This window comes from Leptodactylus fuscus, chromosome 8 (genome assembly GCF_031893055.1).
Source record: "Leptodactylus fuscus isolate aLepFus1 chromosome 8, aLepFus1.hap2, whole genome shotgun sequence".
In the NCBI taxonomy this organism is placed as follows: domain Eukaryota; kingdom Metazoa; phylum Chordata; class Amphibia; order Anura; family Leptodactylidae; genus Leptodactylus; species Leptodactylus fuscus.
In genome coordinates, this window is record NC_134272.1 from 23,087,502 (window position 1) to 23,108,895 (window position 21,394).

The 21,394-nt window shown below is 41.7% G+C and overlaps 2 protein-coding genes and 1 pseudogene across 2 annotated transcripts; all 3 read right to left on the reverse strand.

Annotated features, from left to right (window-relative positions):
* Positions 1 to 1,957: 1,957 nt before the first annotated feature.
* Positions 1,958 to 2,912, reverse strand: LOC142216764 (olfactory receptor 10C1-like; annotated as a pseudogene).
* Positions 2,913 to 8,611: 5,699 nt separating this feature from the next.
* Positions 8,612 to 9,565, reverse strand: LOC142216765 (olfactory receptor 5F1-like). The gene has a single exon (XM_075284797.1). It carries the CDS (start codon positions 9,563 to 9,565, stop codon positions 8,612 to 8,614), a length of 954 nt encoding a protein of 317 aa, XP_075140898.1.
* Positions 9,566 to 20,276: 10,711 nt separating this feature from the next.
* On the reverse strand, positions 20,277 to 21,227 carry LOC142216766 (olfactory receptor 5G29-like). Its single transcript, XM_075284799.1, has one exon. The coding sequence runs from the start codon at positions 21,225 to 21,227 to the stop codon at positions 20,277 to 20,279; it is 951 nt and encodes a 316-aa protein (XP_075140900.1).
* Between the last annotated feature and the right edge of the window lie 167 nt (positions 21,228 to 21,394).

Sequence of the window (21,394 nt, forward strand, 5' to 3'; positions counted from 1 at the left end):
CCACAAAACCGTTTTTTTAAACCGGACACAGAGTACTGCATGTCCGACTCTGTGTCCGGTTTTAGAAAAACGATTTAGCAGCGGAGAGCATAAAACGTTCACCGGCGCTCACAGCCAGACATCTTTCAAATGCATTCAAATTAATGGGTCTGAAAGAGTCCTGCAGGTTTCCGTCTCCTGCCCTGTTTTGTGCAGGAAACCTGCAGATCGGAGACCGGACGCGGATGTGAACGAGCCCTGAGGCATTTTTCTACACCTAGTTACACTCCTATACATTCTTATTTACTAGTGAGATTGTTCCTGGGATATAAATACACACATTTTATATGATATTTATTAGACGTCACATTTTATGTATCCATTTTTTCCCGATAATCCAGTTTCTCTGCATCCTCTGAAACCAGGATTGTGTGTTTGCTTTAAGGCCTTTGCACACAGCTGAGTTCAGGCCAGGAAAATGGTTTATACATTATAACCAGAACTGACCTGTCGAATTCAATTCAGTAAGCCATGTTCCAGTCTGTAAATCCAACAGAACGATCTGATTTTCCTGACCAGAACTTGGCTATGTGAATGGCCCTAAATAAGACAGATCGTAAGCTCCTGAGGTCTAGTATGATGACCAGACTGTGAGATTCTCATATGGGAGACATTAGGGTTAGTTTGTGTAATTTTCAGTAAAAAAAAAATTCAAAAATCAGTATATTGAGTATATGGATAGAAATACAGTTCATGATCAGTGAGCCCCTACCATATATATGTAATGTCACTGATTTCAATCACCTTATAACATGATCTCTTGGTCCTGGCTCTGGAGATCTGCAGCAGCGAGCACATTGACTTCTCATGAGAGTAGTGCACACAATTAAGGAACAGCTCCATTTATATAGTCACAAGCCTCCTCTGGGGACTATTCCCTGGATATCAGCACTGAATAGGACAATTACTTTATATTATTAGTACACCGTAATAAGTCACTGGGCTGATATGCTTTAGCAAAGCCCCATATATCAAAGTTATACAACACGGCACAAATTAATACACAGGAGAACCAAAGTTACAGAACCAAGCGTTGTCTTTATTAAAGCACTAGCAGTACCCGCGACTTTGTCGGCGCCGCCCCTAGTCCCTAAGTAACATGTATGTGTTTCACAGTATGTAATGATTTTTTTAAAGTGTTCTAGGGAAAGTGGTGTTTTTTTTTTTTGTTTGTTTTTTTGGGTTAGAGGTTGTTATTTTTGTGCATGTTTGTGTAAATTTTGTTTCTGCATTTATTGCAGTCTGTAGGAGTCTGGATCCCCAGGGTGTGTGATTCGTAATGCGATGCATTATAAGGTTAATGCATTGTATTGCATTGCATAATAGCGGCGCTTTGATTGCAGGCTACTTAGCATAGGGTGCAATAGAAGCGCCGGTTTTATGCAATGCATTGCATAATAGCGGCGCTGCTATTGCAAGTGACGTAGCACTGGGTGCAATGTGCGATTTTTAAAACACTATTTGTTTTGGGGGGTTTTCTAACGTTTCACTCTTTGTGTCTTTATGTAAAAGAATTTTAAACCGATGCATTAAAAGTTAATTTTTATGAGGAACATCAAGAGTGCGGACCTTTCTCTCCATTACTGAAAATTGTCCTATACGCTCAAGAAGGTCCGGAGCGCAGGTTGTGCATCCTTGAAGACTGTTCCAAGACAATGGTAAGCCAACTGATTTAACTATTTATTTATTGAAAGTGATAAAACACTTCTGCAGGCTACCAACAATAATTCCAGGGGAGCGACTGTTCCTTTTACAATAAAAAAGTCTCACATGTAAGCAGGTCTCAAAATGCAAAAAAAGTCAACTCTATAACACAGTGTTTTATGGGAATGCTACACTAGGACATAGTGACCATGTTGGAGATACTACTGTTTGGCCACCTCTTTCATAGTTAACAGGTAGAGATGGTTTTATAGCTTTAACAACTCTGTGAAAAAACACCAACATTTTTCCAGATAAGTCTCCATATTGCTTTCTTCATGTCCTTGTTTCGCAGACTGTAGATGAAGGGGTTGATGGTCGGTATGATAAGGCAATAGAAAAGAGCAATCATCCGGTCATTTTTCCTGGAAATCTCAGAGCCTAAACGTAGGTACATAAACATAGCTGTGCCATAGTAGAGGAGGACGGACATCAGGTGAGAGCCACATGTGGACAGCGCTTTTTGTCGCCCCTCTACAGAGCGTATGAGGAGGATGGACCTGAGAATGTTTATGTAGGAGCATAGAATCAGTAGCAGAGGGAGCGTAGCTCCACAAAAGCATGCAATGAAGATGGATAGCTCGTTTATAAAAGTATTTGCACATGACAGGGTCAGGAGAGGTGGGATGTCACAGAAAAAATGAGGGATGAGGTATGAGTTACAAAAAGGAAGGCTAAAAATAAAGCTGGTATGGCCCAAGGATATCAAAGATCCAATCATCCATGATCCCACTGTCATCTTATAGCATAGCTTGGGACTCATCACAGACCTATATTGTAAAGGGTGGCAAATGGCCATGTACCTGTCAAAAGCCATCACCCCAAGGAACACACACTCTGAAATCCCAAGGGTCAAAAAAAAGGAACATCTGCAGGATGCAGCCCATGAAAGAGATCGACCTCTTCTCCGACATAAAGTTCTCAAGTGTCTTGGGGATTACAACACTGGGGGAACACAATTCAATGACTGACAGATTACGTAAGAAGAAATACATTGGTGAGCGGAGATGACTGTCCAGAGTCACGGTCAAGATGATAAGTCCATTTCCGATCAGGGACAAAATGTAAGAGAGTACAAAAAAAGCCAAAAATGACACTTGATATGAAAATGCAAAGTCTGAAAATCCAAGAAGTAGAAACTCAGTTACATTACTAGGCCAGTCTCTCCCCATGAAGCTGGATAAGGAAATTCTGAAATGTTATGGAAGCAATAAAACAAGATTAATATGTAGTTCTGAGAACAATCATAGAAGATACAATATTATATTTGTAGAATTTATCCATAATACATAATGGTGCACCATCATTGGTCATAACCAGATTTCTCCTGGATGATTGGGAGAAGTTGGGCATTTTGGATGTTTAGATACCTTTTTTTATTCATAGCAGTGTTCTTAGGCAAAGTTGTGTAATTATGTAATTTGTGTAATTAACAGCACCTGTTACTTACCTGAGGCACCTAACAGGTGGTGGCAATAACTAAATCACACTTGCAGCCAGTTGAAATGGATTAAAGTAGACTCAACCGCTGTCCTGTGTCCTTGTGTACACCACATTGAGCATGGAGAAAATAAAGAAGACCAAATAATTGTTTGAGGACTTGAGAAGCAAAATTGTGAGGAAGCATGAGCAAGCTCAAGGCTACAAGTCCATCTCCAAAGACCTGAATGTTCCTGTGTCTACCGTGCGCAGTGTCATCAAGAAGTTTAAAGCCCATGGCACTGTGGCTAACCTCCCTAGATGTGGATGGAAAAGAAAAATTGACGAGAGATTTCAACGCAAGATTGTGCGGATGGTAGATAAAGAACCTCGAATAACATGCAAACAAGTTCAAGCTGCCCTGCAGTCCGAGGGTACAACAGTGTCAACCTGTACTATCCGTCGGCATCGGAATTAAAAGGGACTGTATGGTAGGAGACCCAGGAAGACCCCACTTCTTACCCAGAGACATAAAAAAGCCAGGCTGGAGTTTGCCAAAACTTACCTGAGAAAGCCAAAAACGTTTTGGAAGAATGTTCTCTGGTCAGATGAAACAAAAATAGGAAAAGGCCTCAACATAGAGTTTACAGGGGAAAAAAAGAGGCCTTCAAAGAAAAGAACACGGTCCCTACAGTCAAACATGGCGGAGGTTCCCTGATGTTTTGGGGTTGCTTTGCTGCCTCTGTCACTGGACTGCTTGACCGTGTGCATGGCATTATGAAGTCTGAAGACTACCAACACATTGTGCAGCATAATGTAGGGCCCAGTGTGAGAAAGCTGGGTCTCCCTTAGAGGTCATGGGTCTTCCAGAAGGACAATGACCCAAAACACACTTCAGGTCAGCACTAGAAAATGGTTTGAGAGAAAGCCCTGGAGACTTCTAAAGTGGCAGCAATGAGTCCAGACCTGAATCCCATAGAACACCTGTGGGGGAGAGATCTCTTGATGGCAGTTTGGAGAAGGCCCCCTTCACATCTCAGGGGGGACCTGGAGCAGTTTGCCAAAGAAGAATGGTCTAAAATTCCAGCAGAGCCTTGTAAGAAACTCATTGCTGGTTACCGGAAGCGGTTGTTCGCAGTTATTTTATCTAAAGGTTGTGCTACCAAGTATTAGGCTGAGGGCGCCAATACTTTTGTCCGGCCCATTTTTGGAGTTATGTGTAAAATGATCAATGATTTGACTTTTTTTTCATTCTCTTTTGTGTTTTTTCATTGCAAGCAAGATAAATGAAGATATTACCAAAGAGTTTGTGCTTGCAATCATTTTCTGGAAGAACACGAGTATTATCTGACAGAATTGCAGGGGGGCCAATACTTTTGGCTAGCACTGTAGGAGACTGCAATTTTATTGTAGCACAGTCTGGTTCTTCTCTTCGTTGGATCTAGTTCTGCAGAGATTTTAGGACTATGTAGATCCACCCCAGTGATACTACTAGTTCTAGAGTAACAGTAATAATATTACAGAGGCTCCCTTTGAGAACGTGATAAAAATTTAGCAGTCAGAGGTCATACAGTATGATGCTGGGTTCACACTAGCGCCCGGACTCCATTTTCAGGTTTTCGTCTTCTGCATACAGAAGACGGAAACTTGTCAGACTGGGTCCGGCCGTGAGCGCCGGTGAGCGTTTTGTGCTCTCCGCCGCGAAACCGTTTTTTTTAAACCAGACACAGAATACTGCATGTCCAACTCTGTGTCCGGTTAAAAAAAAAAAACGGTTTCACGGTGGAGAGCATAAAACGCTCACCGGCGCTCACAGCCGGACACCTTTCAAACCCATTCAAATTAATGGGTTTCAAAGAGTCCTCCAGCTTTCCGTCTCCTGCCCTGTTTTGTGCAGGAAACCTGTATGAACGGAGACCGGAGGCAGATGTGAACGAGCCCTGACCAGAACTTGGCTATGTGAATGGCCCTAAATAAGACAGATTGTAAGCTCCTGAGGTCTAGTATGATGACCAGACTGTGAAATTCTGATATGGGAGACATTAGGGTTAGGTTGTGTAATTTTCAGTAAAAAAAAATTCAGAAATCAGTATATTGAGTATATGGATAGAAATACAGTTCATGATCAGTGAGCCCCTACCATATATATGTAATGTCACTGATTTCAATCACCTTATAACATGATCTCTTGGTCCTGGCTCTGGAGATCTGCAGCAGCGAGCACATTGACTTCTCATGAGAGTAGTGCACACAATTAAGGAACAGCTCCATTTATATAGTCACAAGCCTCCTCTGGGGACTATTCCCTGGATATCAGCACTGAATAGGAAAATGACTTTATATTATTAGTACACCGTAATAAGTCACTGGGCTGATATGCTTTAGCAAAGCCCCATATATCAATGTTATACAACACGGCACAAATTAATACACAGGAGAACCAAAGTTGGAGAACCAAGCGTTGTCTTTATTAAAGCATATAAGTAATATAAAAAAATATAAAATCTTACACAATCATATTTACTCATGAAAATAAGTAGGATCCCAAACCAAGAGGATCCCAAGAAATGTACATAGCCCCAATGTCATCTAAAAAATCCAAATACTATATAAAGGAATGTGCAATAATGTTTAATGGCTATTCAGGCGTATGCTTAGCTCAAACTGCGTTTTCGGATAGAATCCCTTTAACCCCTTCCCGACATGCGCCGTAATAGTACGGCGCATGTCGGGTCTGTAACTATGGCGACCGCCCGGGAGCCGGGCGGCCGCCATAGACGCCGGGTGTCTACTGCTTTAAGCAGTATACAACCGGCTCTGATGCCTCCGATCGGTCCCCGGACCGATCGGAGGCATTAACCCCTCCGGCGCTGCTGTCAAAGGCGCCGGAGGCGCCATTTTCCCGGCGGCGCATGGGCGCCGCCATTTTGGCAGGGATCGCCGGCTCCTGGAGCATGCTCCAGGGCCGACCCCCCGTTGCCATGACAGCCGGGAGCCTTGTTAAAGGCTCCCAGCCGGTCTGCAAATTCTCTCTTTTGCAGGCTGGTCTATGCAGCCTGCAAAAGAGATGATGATTTTTTGCAATGCATTAGCATTGTAATGCATTGCATTAGTGATCAGACCCCCTGGGGTTCAACAACCCTAGGGGGTCTAATAAATGCAAAAAAAAAAAAAAAAAAAAAGTTAAAAAAAATATTAAAAAATATAAAAAGAATTAAAAGTTCAAATCACCCCCCTTTCCCTAGAACACATATAAAAGTAGTTAAAAACTGTGAAACATATACATGTTAGGTATCCCCGCGTCTGAAATCGCCCGCTCTACAAATCTATAAAAATATTTTTCTTGTTCGGTAAACGTCGTTGCAGGAAAAATAGTCAAAAGTGCCAAACCGCCGTTTTTTCACTGTTTTAATTCTGATAAAAATTTGAATAAAAAGTGATCAAAGCAATAATATTTCCTGAAAATGGTAGAACTAAAAAGTACACCTGGCCCCGCAAAAAAAGACGTCCTATACATCCCCGTACACGCACGTATAAAAAAGTTACGGCCGTCTGAATATGGCGACTTTTAGAAAAAAAAATTTTTAACACCGTTTTGGAATTTTTTTTAGGGGTCAAAATGTAAATAAAACCATATAAATTTGGTATCCCTTGAACTGTACCGAAACACAGAATATAGGGGACATGTCATTTTGGCTGCACAGTGAACGCCGTAAAACCAAAGCCCGTAAGAAAGTCGCAGAAATGCATTTTTTCTTCAAATCCACCCCATTCTGAATTTTTTTCCTGCTTCCCAGTACATTATATAGAATAATTAATGGTGGCATCATGAAGAAAAAATTGTCCCGCAAAAATTAAGACCTCATATGACTCTGGGAGCGGAGAAATAAAAAAGTTATGGGGTTTAGAAGGAGGGGAGTCAAAAACGAAAAACGAAAATCAAAAAATGCCATCGGCGGGAAGGGGTTAAGGTGCAGTCTTTCTTCTTCTGGAACATGGGATGCAACTGGCAAATGTGTCCATAAAGTTGGGCACTAAGAATAAGGATATGGGATTCAGCCCAATGTGAGATAAAAATAGTAATCAGATAAAATGTTATTAACTCCAGTGGACAGTGTCTGGAAGGCACACAACTCTTTTTTCCACTCTAGGATGTCGGACCAGAAGGGCAAACACTTATTTATGGCCCCTGCTTACAGAGAAATCCTTGAAAGATGACTTTTCCTGTATGACGCACGTGGTTATCTCCACTGTCAGATTAGCCCACAATATTGTCTCAAAGCATCATTGCCACTGCTCCTTGCTTCCTCTGAGGTGTTCCTCCCACAGTGTGGTTTGGTGGGCTGGACTTTTAACCTTTGTAGAGCTTCTGGGAAGTAATGTGTGACAAGGTAAAAAATTCTAATGTACTTAAAGGGATTCTTTCATTAGAATCCCATTTTAAGTTAAGCCCACGTCGGAATAGCCTTAAGAAAGGCTATTCTTCCCATACCTTTAGATGTCTTCTCTATGCTGCCGTTCCTTCGATATCCCATTTTTCATCCATATGCTAATTAGTTCTCTCACAGCGCTGGGGGCGTTCCCCCGAGAAAACTATCCAGCGCTGCCTTCTTCTTGTACACCTCCTCCACCTATTCCTCCTTGTTCCATCACGTCTTCTTCAAAAAGCACCATCTGCGCATGTCCGTTGCCATTTTCCTGTGGCTGAATGGGAGAGGCCAAAGGAAAATGGCCAATGTACATGCGCAGTGGGTGCAGTCACCCATTTTCTTCTGGCCAAACAGGAAAGAAGAGGCAGAGGAGGTGAATAAGAAGAAGGCAGCACTGGAGCATTTTCTCGCAACACCGAGGACGCCCCTTTGCTGTTTGAGTGTTGGGCACCGCCCCCAGTGCTGTAAGAAAACAAATTAGCATATGGACGAAAACCAGAATATCTAAGGAACGGCGGCGTGGAGAAGACATCTAAAGGTAGGGGAATAATAGCCTTTATTAAGGCTATTCCGACATGGGCTTAGCTTAAAACGGGATTCTAATGATAGAGTTCCTTTAAAGAGGTTGTCCAGGACAAAATCTGGAGAAGGAGTATTAAAAAAAAAAAAAATACACATATCCCCAGTGGTTCACTGACACTCACCATGGTTCAGTCCTGCTGCTCCCACAATCTTCTTCTGGCAGAAGTTCTTGCCTCATGTGACCAGTGGCGGCAATCAGTGGCCTCAACAACCTAATACTATGGGACGTCACAGGTGACATATGTGTATGACATCACAGTTCCTATCCTTAGGTAGCTGGAGTTCCAATCAGAAGAAGCGCTGGGGCACTGCTGGACGAGACCATGGCAGGGAATACTGTGTTTTATGGGAATGCTACACTAGGACATAGTGACCATGTTGGAGATACTACTGTTTGGCCACCTCTTTCATAGTTAACAGGTAGAGATGGTTTTATAGCTTTAACAACTCTGTGAAAAAACACCAACATTCTTCCAGATAAGTCTCCATATTGCTTTCTTCATGTCCTTGTTTCGCAGACTGTAGATGAAGGGGTTGATGGTCGGTATGATAAGGCAATAGAAAAGAGCAATCATCCGGTCATTGTTGCTGGAAGTCTCAGAGCCTAAACGTAGGTACATAAACATAGCAGTGCCATAGTAGAGGAGGACGGACATCAGGTGAGAGCCACATGTGGACAGCACTTTATGTCGCCCCTCTACAGAGCGTATGAGGAGGATGGACCTGAGAATGTTTATGTAGGAGCATAGAATCAGTAGCAGAGGGAGCGTAGCTCCACAAAAGCATGCAATGAAGATGGATAGCTCGTTTATAAAAGTATTTGCACATGACAGGGTCAGGAGAGGTGGGATGTCACAGAAAAAATGAGGGATGAGGTATGAGTTACAAAAAGGAAGGCTAAAAATAAAGCTGGTTTGGCCCAAGGATATCAAAGATCCAATCATCCATGATCCCACTGTCATCTTATAGCATAGCTTGGGACTCATCACAGACCTATATTGTAAAGGGTGGCAAATGGCCATGTACCTGTCAAAAGCCATCACCCCAAGGAACACACACTCTGAAATTCCAAGGGTCAAAAAAATGAACATCTGCAGGATGCAGCCCATGAAAGAGATCGACCTCTTCTCCGACATAAAGTTCTCAAGTGTCTTGGGGATTACAACACTGGGGGAACACAATTCAATGACTGACAGATTACGTAAGAAGAAATACATTGGTGAGTGGAGATGACTGTCCAGAGTCACGGTCAGGATGATAAGTCCATTTCCGATCAGGGACAAAATGTAAGAGAGTACAAAAAAAGCCAAAAAGGACACTTGATATGAAAATGCAAAGTCTGAAAATCCAAGAAGTAGAAACTCAGTTACATTACTAGGCCAGTCTCTCCCCATGAAGCTGGATAAGGAAATTCTGAAATGTTATGGAAGCAATAAAACAAGATTAATATGTAGTTCTGAGAACAATCATAGAAGATACAATAATATATCTGTATAATTTATCCATAATACATAATGGTGCGCCATCATTGGTCATAACCAGATTTCTCCTGGATGAATGGGAGAAGTTGCGCATTTTGGATGTTTAGATACCATTTTTTATTCATAGCAGTGTTCTTAGGCAAAGTTGTGAATGCTCCCAATGCTCTGGATAAGAAGTCCCAACAAGTCGTGAATGGTCTTAGGGGGGTTGCGGCTGGCATGACACAGGATTCATGCTAATGCTTGGCATTCTGCAGGAAGTACAGGGATTGGATGGCAGAGAACTGGGGAAAAGTTAAGATGTCCTCTTCAGACTGTTTGGGACATCTGGAAGAATGGTTGTTCGGAGAAGAAAAAGTGAGTGAAATTACACCTTTGACTCTGACTTATCATTCAAACCATACATCCAAGCCCTCAGCACCTCCTGCCCCCTCCAACTCAAGAACATTTATCAAATATACTCCTTACTCACCCCTAAAACTACAAAAATGGTAGTCCTCATCCTCATAATCTTCCACTTAGACTACTGTAACACCCTTCTCCACGGTCTTGCAGCAATTGCTTTCAACCCCTTCGAGGTCACCCTAAACTCTGACGCTTTCTTAACCCCTTGCCGACATCCACTGTAATAGTACGACGCTGCCGGGAAGGACTTCCCGCAAACCTGTGCTGTGCGTCAATATATTAGTTTACACCCACAAGTGGTGTACTATGGTACTCCGGAGAATTGAATAACAAATTGTGGGATGCGTTTTCTCCTTTAACCCCTTGTGAATGTGCAAATTCTAGGGCTAAATGAAAATATTAGTAAAATAAAATCAAATTTGAAAATTTCACCTCCATTTTGTACTAATTCCTGTTAAGCACGTATAGGGTTAAACTACTAGGTATATGTTGTTTTGGCTTATTTAAGGGGTGCAATTTTGAAGGGGTGATTTATGGGGGACTTTAATACAAGGGTCTTTCAAAACCGCTTCATAACTGGATTAGTCCCTTAAAAAATGGGTTTTGGAAATTTCTTGAAAATTTTGAATATTGTTGTTTCACTTGTAAACCTTATAATGTCCGTAAAAAATAAAAGGGCGACTAAAGTTTGATGCCGACATAAAGCAGAGATCTGGGACATAAGATTTAGGATATAATTTTGGCGGGCTGACTATCTGTATGCAATGCACATCATTTCAAACTTTATAAAATGCATATTTTTCAAAATTTCCACCAAATTTCCTAGTTTTTCATAATTAAACACAAAACATATCAACCAAAATTTACTACTAACATGAAGTAGAATGTGTTACGAAAAAACAATCTCAAAATCACTTTGGTAAGTTAAAGTGTTCCAAAGTTATTGCCACATAAAGTGACACGTCAGTTTTGAAAAATCGAGCTTGGTCAGGAAGTCAAAAAGTGCCGTCGGGGCGAAGGGTTTAAACCACCTCTCCCCCCCATTTTTCATCAGCTGCTCCCCTCTACCAAACCCTTTGCTGGATCCCAGCGAAAAGAGTTTAAAATGTGAACACTGACATACAAAGCCATCCACAAACTGCCCCCTCCATAAATCTCTGACCTAATCTGCTACCTACCCACACACCTTCGTTTCTCTCAAGACCTCCTACTCCGCTCTGCTCTTATCTGATCTTCACACAACCTCCTTCAAGACCTCTCCCGTGCATAATGTAGAACTCACTATCACAACATATAACACTGTCCTCCACACTCTCAAGATTTAAGAAGACCTTAAAGACTCACCTCTTCAAAATTTACAACCTTCAATACCACTACTGCTACCACACCACCATCTGAGCAGCTTCTACCCTCACCTATCGTCTCTATCCCGTTTCCCTCATAGATTCCAAGCCTTTGCAGGCAGGGCCCCCTATCCCACTGTACCAGATACTGTTAGTAGTGTACTTGAACTGTGCATTTTATGTATTGTATGTAAACCATCAAATGCACAGCACAATGAAAGTAATATAATAATGTACAGCACCATGGAATTAATATAATAATGTACAGCCCACTGGAATTAATATAATAATGTACAGCCCTATGGAATTAATATAATAATGCACAGCCCTATGGAATTAACATAATAATGTACAGCACCATGGAATTAGTATAATAATGTACAGCACCAGGGAATTAATATAATAATGTACAGCTCAATCAAATTAATATAATAATGTATAGCATCATGGAATTAATATAATAATGTACAGCACCATGGAATTAATATAATAATGTACAGCACCATGGAATTAGTATAATAATGTACAGCACCAGGGAATTAATATAATAATGTACAGCTCAATCAAATTAATATAATAATGTATAGCATCATGGAATTAATATAATAATGTACAGCACCATGGAATTAATATAATAATGTACAGCACCATGGAATTAATATAATAATGTACAGCACCATGGAATTAATATAATAATGTACAGTACCAGGGAATTAATATAATAATGTACAGCATCATGGAATTAATATAATAATGTACAACGCCATGAAATTAATATAATAATGTACAGCACCAGGGAATTAATATAATAATGTACAGCACGATGGAAATAATATAATAATGTACAGCCCAATGGAATTTATATAATACTGTACAGCTCAATCGAATTAATATAATAATGTACAACACCATGGAATTACTATAATAATGTACAGTACCATGGAATTAACATAATAATGTACAGCACTATGGAATTAATATAATAATGTACAGCCCAATGGAATTTATATAATAATGTACAGCTCAATTGAATTAATTTAATAATGTACAGCATCATGGAATTATCGGTGCTCTAAAAATAAATAAGTAAAAATAGCCTGTGTGTTTTTACCTACAAGAAAGGACGTGAAGCACAGAAAGGCAGTATATTTTACTTCACATACAACATTTTAGGATTATTTCAGTATACACACACAGCTAAGAAACTCAAGCACACATAGTTTGCATGCGTAGAAATGAAGGCAGATTGCTCACAGGCATAATACATACAAAGATACATACAGTGCCTACAAGTAGTATTCAACCCCCTGCCGATTTAGCAGGTTTGATAAGATACAAATAAGTTAGAGCCTTCAAACTTGAAACAAGAGCAGGATTTATTAACAGATGCATAAATCTTACAAACCAAAAAGTTATGTTGCTCAGTTAAATTTTAATACATTTTAAACATAAAAGTGTGGGTCAATTATTATTCAACCCCTAGGTTTAATATTTTGTGGTATAACCCTTGTTTGCAATTCCAGCTAATAATCGTCTTTTATAAGACCTGATCAGGCCGGCACAGGTCTCTGGAGTTATCTGGGCCCACTCCTCCATGCAGATCTTCTCCAAGTTATCTAGGTTCTTTGGGTGTCTCATGTGGACTTTAATCTTGAGCTCCGTCCACAAGTTTTCAATTGAGTTAAGGTCAGGAGACTGACTAGGCCACTGCAACACCTTGATTTTTTCCCTCTTGAACCAGGCCTTGGTTTTCTTGGCTGTGTGCTTTGTGTCGTTGTCTTGTTGGAAGATGAAATGACGACCCATCTTAAGATCCTTGATGGAGGAGCGGAGGTTCTTGGCCAAAATCTCCAGGTAGGCCGTGCTATCCATCTTCCCATGGATGCGGACCAGATGGCCAGGCCCCTTGGCTGAGAAGCAGCCCCACAGCATGATGCTGCCACCACCATACTTGACTGTAGGGATGGTATTCTTGGGGTCGTATGCAGTGCCATCCAGTCTCCAAACGTCACGTGTGTGGTTGGCACCAAAGATCTCGATCTTGGTCTCATCAGACCAGAGAACCTTGAACCAGTCTATCTCAGAGTCCTCCAAGTAATCATGAGCAAATTGTAGACGAGCCTTGACATGACGCTTTGAAAGTAAAGGTACCTTACGGGCTCGTCTGGAACGGAGACCATTGCGGTGGAGTATGTTACTTATGGTATTGACTGAAACCAATGTCCTCACTGCCATGAGATCTTCCCGGAGCTCTTTCCTTCTTGTCCTTGGGTTAGCCTTGACTCTTCGGACAAGCCTGGCCTCGGCACGGGAGGAAACTTTCAAAGGCTGTCCAGGCCGTGGAAGGATAACAGTAGTTCCATAAGCCTTCCACTTCCGGATGAAGCTCCCAACAGCGGAGACAGGTAGGCCCAACTCCTTGTAAAGGGTTTTGTACCCCTTGCCAGCCTTGTGACCCTCCACCATCTTGTCTCTGATGGCCTTGGAATGCTCCTTTGTCTTTCCCTTGTTGACCATGTATGAGTGCTGTTCACAAGTTTGGGGAGGGTCTTAAATAGTCAGAAACGGCTGGAAAAAGAGAGAATTAATCCAAACATGTGAAGCTCATTGTTCTTTGTGCCTGAACTACTTCTTAATACTTTAGGGGAACCAAACAGAATTCTGGTGGTTTGAGGGGTTGAATAATAAATGAGCCTCTGAATAAACTTTTCACAATTTTAAAAAAAATTAAACGAAGAAATAACATTCTTTTTTGCTGCAGAGCATTTCACACTTCCAGGCTGATCTACAGTCCAAATGTCACAATGCCAAGTTACTTCCGAATGTGTAAACCTGCTAAATCTACAGAGGGTTGAATACTACTTGTAGGCACTGTACATACATTGTACATAATACTGACCTCGCTGTTTACAATGTAGCAACGTTTAGAATGAGATTATGGAGATGTCTCCTACAGGGAGTTACTGTGATAGACAATAATGATCAGCACTTTTTCCTCCTTTTTCGGCAGCAGCAGATTCAGTACAGATTTGGGTGTTTTTATTCTCTTCTTCCTCCCTGGAGGCGTCTTTCCTCAGTCACTGATTATTCTGTGCTTGTAATGTATGAGACAAAATTATCACAAAGAAACAAAGGAAAAAAATAATTGTTTTGTAACAATATCTAAAAACTTTCTGCTCTATAATACAGCAGAATATAAGGATAATATAATAACCCTACAGTGCTTAGAACAGAGACGTGATAACATACACAATACAGTGGATCAATATTCTCATCATCCAAAAATAAATAAAGTAACTTAGTTTTCTCTAACATAAGGACTATGGTGACTCAGTCCTTGGCATTTTCATCTTATGCTGTAGCTCTGGGCTCTTGGGTTAGAGGCAAGGTCAGTATCTTAATCCAAGGATTACCATATATACTCGAGTATAAGCCGACCCGAATATAAGCCGTGGCCCATAATTTTACCACAAAAAACTGGGAAAACTTATTGACTCGAATATAAGCCGAGGGGGGGGGGAAATGCAGCAGCTACTGGAAAGTTTCAAAAATTAAAATGGTCGGAGTTTTGGGGTGCAGTAGTTGCTGGGGAAGGGGAGGGGGTGTTTTGGTTGTCTGTCTGCCCCTTCCCTGAGGACTGTTTTTTCTTCCCCCCACGTGGAATTCAGCCTGGCTAAATATAGGGTATCTGCAGTGCTCCTATTAACCCCTTCCCGATGGAACAGGAGCACTGCAGATACCCTATAGTCAGTAGACCGGGCACTGTCAGACACAGGGATACCTAATGTGTTTGTGACATGGCTGAGACATGGCTAGAGTACTCACATGATGGGGCTGTTAACATTCCAGGTTTTACACTCTTTTGCAAAGACAGGGCTAAAGGGAAGGGAAGTGGAGTGTGTATGTATGTCAGAAGTGGCAAAAAAGTTAGGGTGAAAAAGACAATGAGGTATATGCATCTTAAATTAACCCCCCATGGCTTATCACTACGATTAAAATGGTGATAAACAATAAAAAACAGGATTAGCATTGTGTCCCTTAGTGGCTCTCACACAGTATAACACGTCTTTAGTGGCCCCATACAATATAATGGCCGTGCAATGGCATCGCATATTAACTTGCCCCTCAGTGTTCATTCATTATATTATAATGTCCCTCATTATTTGCCCTCACAGTATAATGTTCCTCTCTTGGTGTCCCTTACAGGTTGTCTCACAGTATAATGTAACCCTACAATTACCCCCACAGTATAATGCCCCCCTCCAGGTTTACCTACAGTTTTATGTCTCACTCCAGGGTGCTCCCACAGTTTCATGTCCCCTTTAGGTTGCCCCCACAGTTTATATCAAAGGAAACAAAATCTACTCATACTCACCTTTTCCTGTTCCCCCCTCAGTGTTCCCTTCTGTCTTTGCTTCCGACAGCTTCTTGAAGCAACAGGCATGATGTAAATGACGTCAATACATTGTGCTTATTGCGCCGTAGACACCATGAGCAGAGACAACGGCCGAATGATGACCTGCTTCACCGTTGTGCCTAAATCATCTGAGTGTGGAGGATGCAGATGAGTTGGAGTCATGACATAACAGAGCGACCTGGAACATTGAGCCTGAATGCAGGCTGTCCCGCTGTCTCAAGGGGATCCCCCGCTACCATAGGGACCTTTGTTTAAAGCAACCCTGGTCACATTAGCTAGAACTTCAAAGAAGATTTAGATACCGTTTTAGAGCAAAGTAGCATTGAGGCATATGGCAGTGTATAAAATGTCATGCCCTTTCCCATCTCCTGCTGGAACTTGATGGACCTATATACTTTTCACCATACTAACCATCAGTAGGTGATACCTTTTTTAATGGCTAACTCATAATGATGACAGAATATGACGTTTCGAAGCTCCCTCTGGCTTCTTCTTCAGATATATCTAAAAACACTTTCTGCAGGCTGCATATTTATGTATAACTGGACACAGGGATAGGATTTCAGGAGGGAGGGGAAAGAGGCTTATTACTATATACATATAAAAACAAATAATCAATCCCCAGTTCCTAGAGTCTTTATCTTTATGGCTGTCTTAGTTCAGTGATTTGTATAGAAAGACATGAACCCAAGTGAAAGGTTCATTCCACTATCCAGAGTCTTGAATAGGGTCATACACTTGTACTCATAAATCAGTCACTGTTTTCTTGATTTAAAATTCCCTCTTGAAATCAAAATTTTCATGTCATTGGTGATATTATGATCTTCCTGGCAGAAATGTTTTGGCACGGGAAGATCCATTCTCTGTTACCAGGTGATTTTCTGTGTTTGATTTTTTTTTTTTTTTTTGCCAGATGGTTCATGGGCTACTTTTTTTTCTTTTATCATAGTTGATAACATTGGATAATAATCCAAGTCTCTCAAATCCAATCTATAAACATACTATGTTGATGCAGGGGAACGCAAAAACTTCATCATGAGATGGATACCCCACATTGGTGGAAATAAGATATCTTCAGACATCCAAACATATCAGAACAAATACCTGGAATATCCCTGGATAAAATGCCCCATCTGAATATTCCAGTTCCCATAATCCATAATATAATTCCAGTTTGAAAGTTTGAAAATGATAGATACCCAAACATTCACTTTTAATTCAATACAGGGCCAGGGAAGAAAAAAAGTATTCAACACTCAGTGTTCCTTTCAAATTGGAGTTTATTCACTTAGATGTGTTTCTGACAGTGGAAGGCTGTGTATTATACATTTTCTCATTCTAGCACACCAGGGGACGGAAGGGGATACAGTTATGATGCAGAAATGGCTGGCCATCAAAGGAAATCACTTACAAGGTCAAAGAATTTTAATAAGCCATATCAAGTTGAAGGTGACTTGTGTAAAAGGAGGGTGAGAAGGAAGACAAGTCTAAAATTACATCTGTACAGATAAATGAAAAGGCTTCTAAGAGGATATTCCCGATATTTATAAATACCCCTTGTATGCCTGCTATGTGGTGTGGTGCCATGGATTGTGTTCCCAATATATGACTGTATCTGTCCCCTCTGTATGTGTTCTCTATGTTAGTGGAACAACTAAGAAAGGGCTGAAAGTAAGGGGTTAGCGGGAGGAGCTATAAAGCACCAGTGATGGTTGGTGAGGAGCCATTTTGAGTGATAGGAGCTACTGGTGGGATAGTGAGAAGTGAACCCCTGATGATATCAGCTTTTGTCTTGTATTGACTATGTGGACATCTGAGTTTCTGGAGACAAGTGGAAGGAGAGCAGGAGTGTACATGCAGGTTGAGTCGTCTCACCTCGATTGTATATCCTACTACAGTTCCAATGCCTGAGAGTAGAAGCCATTTCTGGGTCCATTTCACTTCTATACCAGCCCCAATTACAAGCCAAAAGCATGCCTTAGTAGGGGATTATGGATCAATGCCAAGTTGATTCCCAGACAAATGAGTTAGCAAAAGTTCCAAAGTGGTCACCTACTAATTCAGTGGGGGTCCACATATGTTCACAAATCGTAGCCACGGGGTCCCGATCTGTAAATATTTGTCATGGTATCTTTCAGCTCAGCCATAGATCACCTTGTAGCTGCAAACTTGATGGGCACTCATGCATTTCCAGTAAGGTGTTAGAACAGGGCAGGACCACCACAGATGGGATAGAGAGCCAATGTGTTTATTATAGCACCAGCACAGATTAGTGGGGGCTACTTTATAGGCATATAGTAGTCCAGACATCTTATACCAGATAGTTAAAATCTATGCATACTAATACAATATCTAGAAAAACCATAGGATGCCGACAGAATAAATTTTGCACCATCATCTTAGATGGAGCTATCCTACTCCTAGGAGTGCAGAAAGACCAGTCTCATAAGAGCTAATTTTACAGGACTCTCAATGAAATTCAGTGGGTGGTTAAAGCTTAAAAAGATGGGCAACATGGTGGCTCAGTGGTTAGCACTGGCAGTACTGGTTTTAATTGTAGACATTTCCAAGGGAGCTGCTAGCAAGGGTTAAGGGATGTCCATCCCCTAGAAGACTCTCCAGGTAATCGAAGCTCTCTAAGAAAATAGTCACCATGTGTCTCCCTCAGAAAGTCATGAGACAGTAACATTTCTAGTGGGACTTACCAGTTCAAGACATTGATTTACTTGAATAGCTGTGTAGTATGCTTACACATCAGGGAGCCCCATACTACCCAAATTCCTGCCATGCACCAATAAGGAACAAGTTATTCTGGGTATTTTCCTTTTCCAAACATATTGAGTAAAAAGGGCACATTTTTGCTTAAAGAAGTTAGGGGTAAGCAAATGGGCAGCATGTTCATAATATATACACTATACTGCACCAAATACTCAGTTGTGAGGGCCGTCTACTACCAAAGACTCTCTGCCCACATCCCAGACTTTATATCTGCAGACGAGAAGAGGAAACTCTACATCCTACTGGGAGAAGAAGAGGCCACTGTGGAGATCGCTGCCCAATGCGTGTCCAGCTGTCACCAAACAAGAGGAAGATGAGACTCCACGGACTGTTACACCCCAAACCACCCACTCCACCCTACCTCCCCATATAGCGGTCACCAACTATGAGGAAGATGAGACTCCACGGACTGTTATACCCCAAACCACCCGCCCCACTCCACCCCACCTCCCCATATAGCGGTCACCAACTAAGAGGAAGATGAGACTCCATGGACTGTTATACCCCAAACCACCCACCCCACCTCCCCATATAGCAGTCACCAACTAAGAGGAAGATGAGATTCCACGGACTGTTATACCCCAAATCAGCCACCCCATCCCCCCACCCCCACCCCATACTCTCCCCTTCGACTCCAACCCCCCCACCCCACTTCGCTAGCTTTGGCAATGCCAAATATCCATTCGGACGTGCCAATAAAGCCTATTTGATTCGATTTATATAGCTTTGGCATGATATAGGTCTTCAGGAGGTTCTTAAGGCCCATCTATGAAAGGAGCGGGATATCATACTCCTCCAAAAGTTTTTTCATATCTGAAATTACAGGGGTAACATTTATTCTATAGAGATCTACAAGATTAACTTCCATCCTTTTTGTAGACCACATTTGGACCGGTTCTGTTTTATCAATATCTTTTTGTAGGTAGCGTCCAGGTGTGGCTTCCCTACAGCTCTATATAGCGAGGTTATAATCTCTGGCCATACCTCTAGCTATACCACCATGTTATGCTATTGCTTTCCCTTAAAGAGGACCTTTCACCACTTTTGGGCACAGGCAGTGTTATATACTGCTGGAAAGCTGACAGTGCGCTGAATTCAGCGCACTGTCGGCTTTCCCGATCTGTGCCCGGTGTGAAGAGCTTACGGTCCGGTACCGTAGCTCTTCTATGGTCAGAAGGGCGTTTCTGACCATTAGCCAGGAATGTCCTTCTGCCTCGCGGCGCCTATCGCGCTGTGCTGTGGAGCCGGGAGGAACGCCCCCTCCGGCTCCTGATAATGCTCGTCTATGGACGAGCGCTGTGAGCAGAGGGGAGGAGGCGTTCCTCCCCGCTCTACAGTACAGCGCGATAGGCGCCGCAAGGCAGAAGGACGTTCCTGGCTAATGGTCAGAAACGCCCTTCTGACCATAGAGCACTACGGTACCAGCACCGTAAGCTCTTTACACCGGGCACGGATCGGGAAAGCCGACAGTGCGCTGAATTCAGCGCAATGTCAGCTTTCCAGCAGTATATAACACTGCCTGTGCCCAAAAGTGGTGAAAGGTCCTCTTTAAGCCTGGCCATAGTATGCTCTCCTTTGAGGATAATCATAACCATGCTCCTTAAATATAGTAAATTCATTTCATTCGCATATGGAACACAGAGCAAATAGTCTTCAATTTTACAATAAAAAGAAGTTTTTTTCATACATAGTCTTGGAAATCTATTATTTTTAGATTGAGCTTCCTTATAGCTATCTTCATTTCTTTATTCTTCAGGCTGTAGATCAATGGATTGATAGTTGGGATTATGACACAGTAGGAAAGTGCCAACATCCTGTCATCATAAGAAGTGAATGGATTGTCCCATCGAAGGTGAACAAACCCGGCGGTCCCAAAGAAAATAATTACTGAGACCAGGTGAGAGCCACAAGTAACAAAAGCTTTTTGACGGGACTCTGCGGAGTGTAGAAGGAATATGGAGGTCAGGATCTGGACGTAGGAGCAGAATATCAATAGTGGAAACATAGTCGAAGATGCACTGATGAATAATTGATATACTTGAACAATAAATGTATTGGCACAGGCTATTCTCAACATTGGAGGAATATCACAGAAGAAGTGAGCCACACAACGAGAACCACAAAAGGGCAGACTGAATATCAAGAAACATTCTACGATTGCATTACCAATTGCAAAAACTGAGATACAAAGTGTTAATTGATAACAAAATCTCACAGTCATCACCGACATGTATCTGAGCGGGTGACATATGGCCATGTAACGGTCAAAGGCCATCACTGTGAGTAAGGCACATTCACATGCCGCAGCTAGTATGAAAACAAAGAACTGAGTGGCACAACCAATGAAAGAAATGCTCCGACCCAACTGGAAGAAGCTTTGGAGAGCCTTAGGAACTGTAGAACTGATGGATAAGAGCTCAATAAAAGACAAAATCTTCAGGAAAAAATACATAGGAGAGTGGAGCGGAGGACTGAGACTGATGGCCAATATGATGAGACTGTTACCAATTAATGAGAGAACATAAGAAAGGAGGAAGAACACGAAGAGCGAGGTCTGAGTCATAAGAGACAAATCTGAGAACCCAAGAAAGAAGAACATGGTCACATTACTGGTGGTTTCTCTTCTTTTCATTTCCTTTTAGGAGTCAGGTTCTTTCAACAAACCATAATTTATCCAGTTTATATATAGATGAAACGTTTGGTCTTAGTATGGGGCAATTGACAAATTCACAGAGAACCACTTTTGAACCTTTTTGATAATTCTTTATATGCTGACTGTAGTCTGTTTGGCAGAAGATA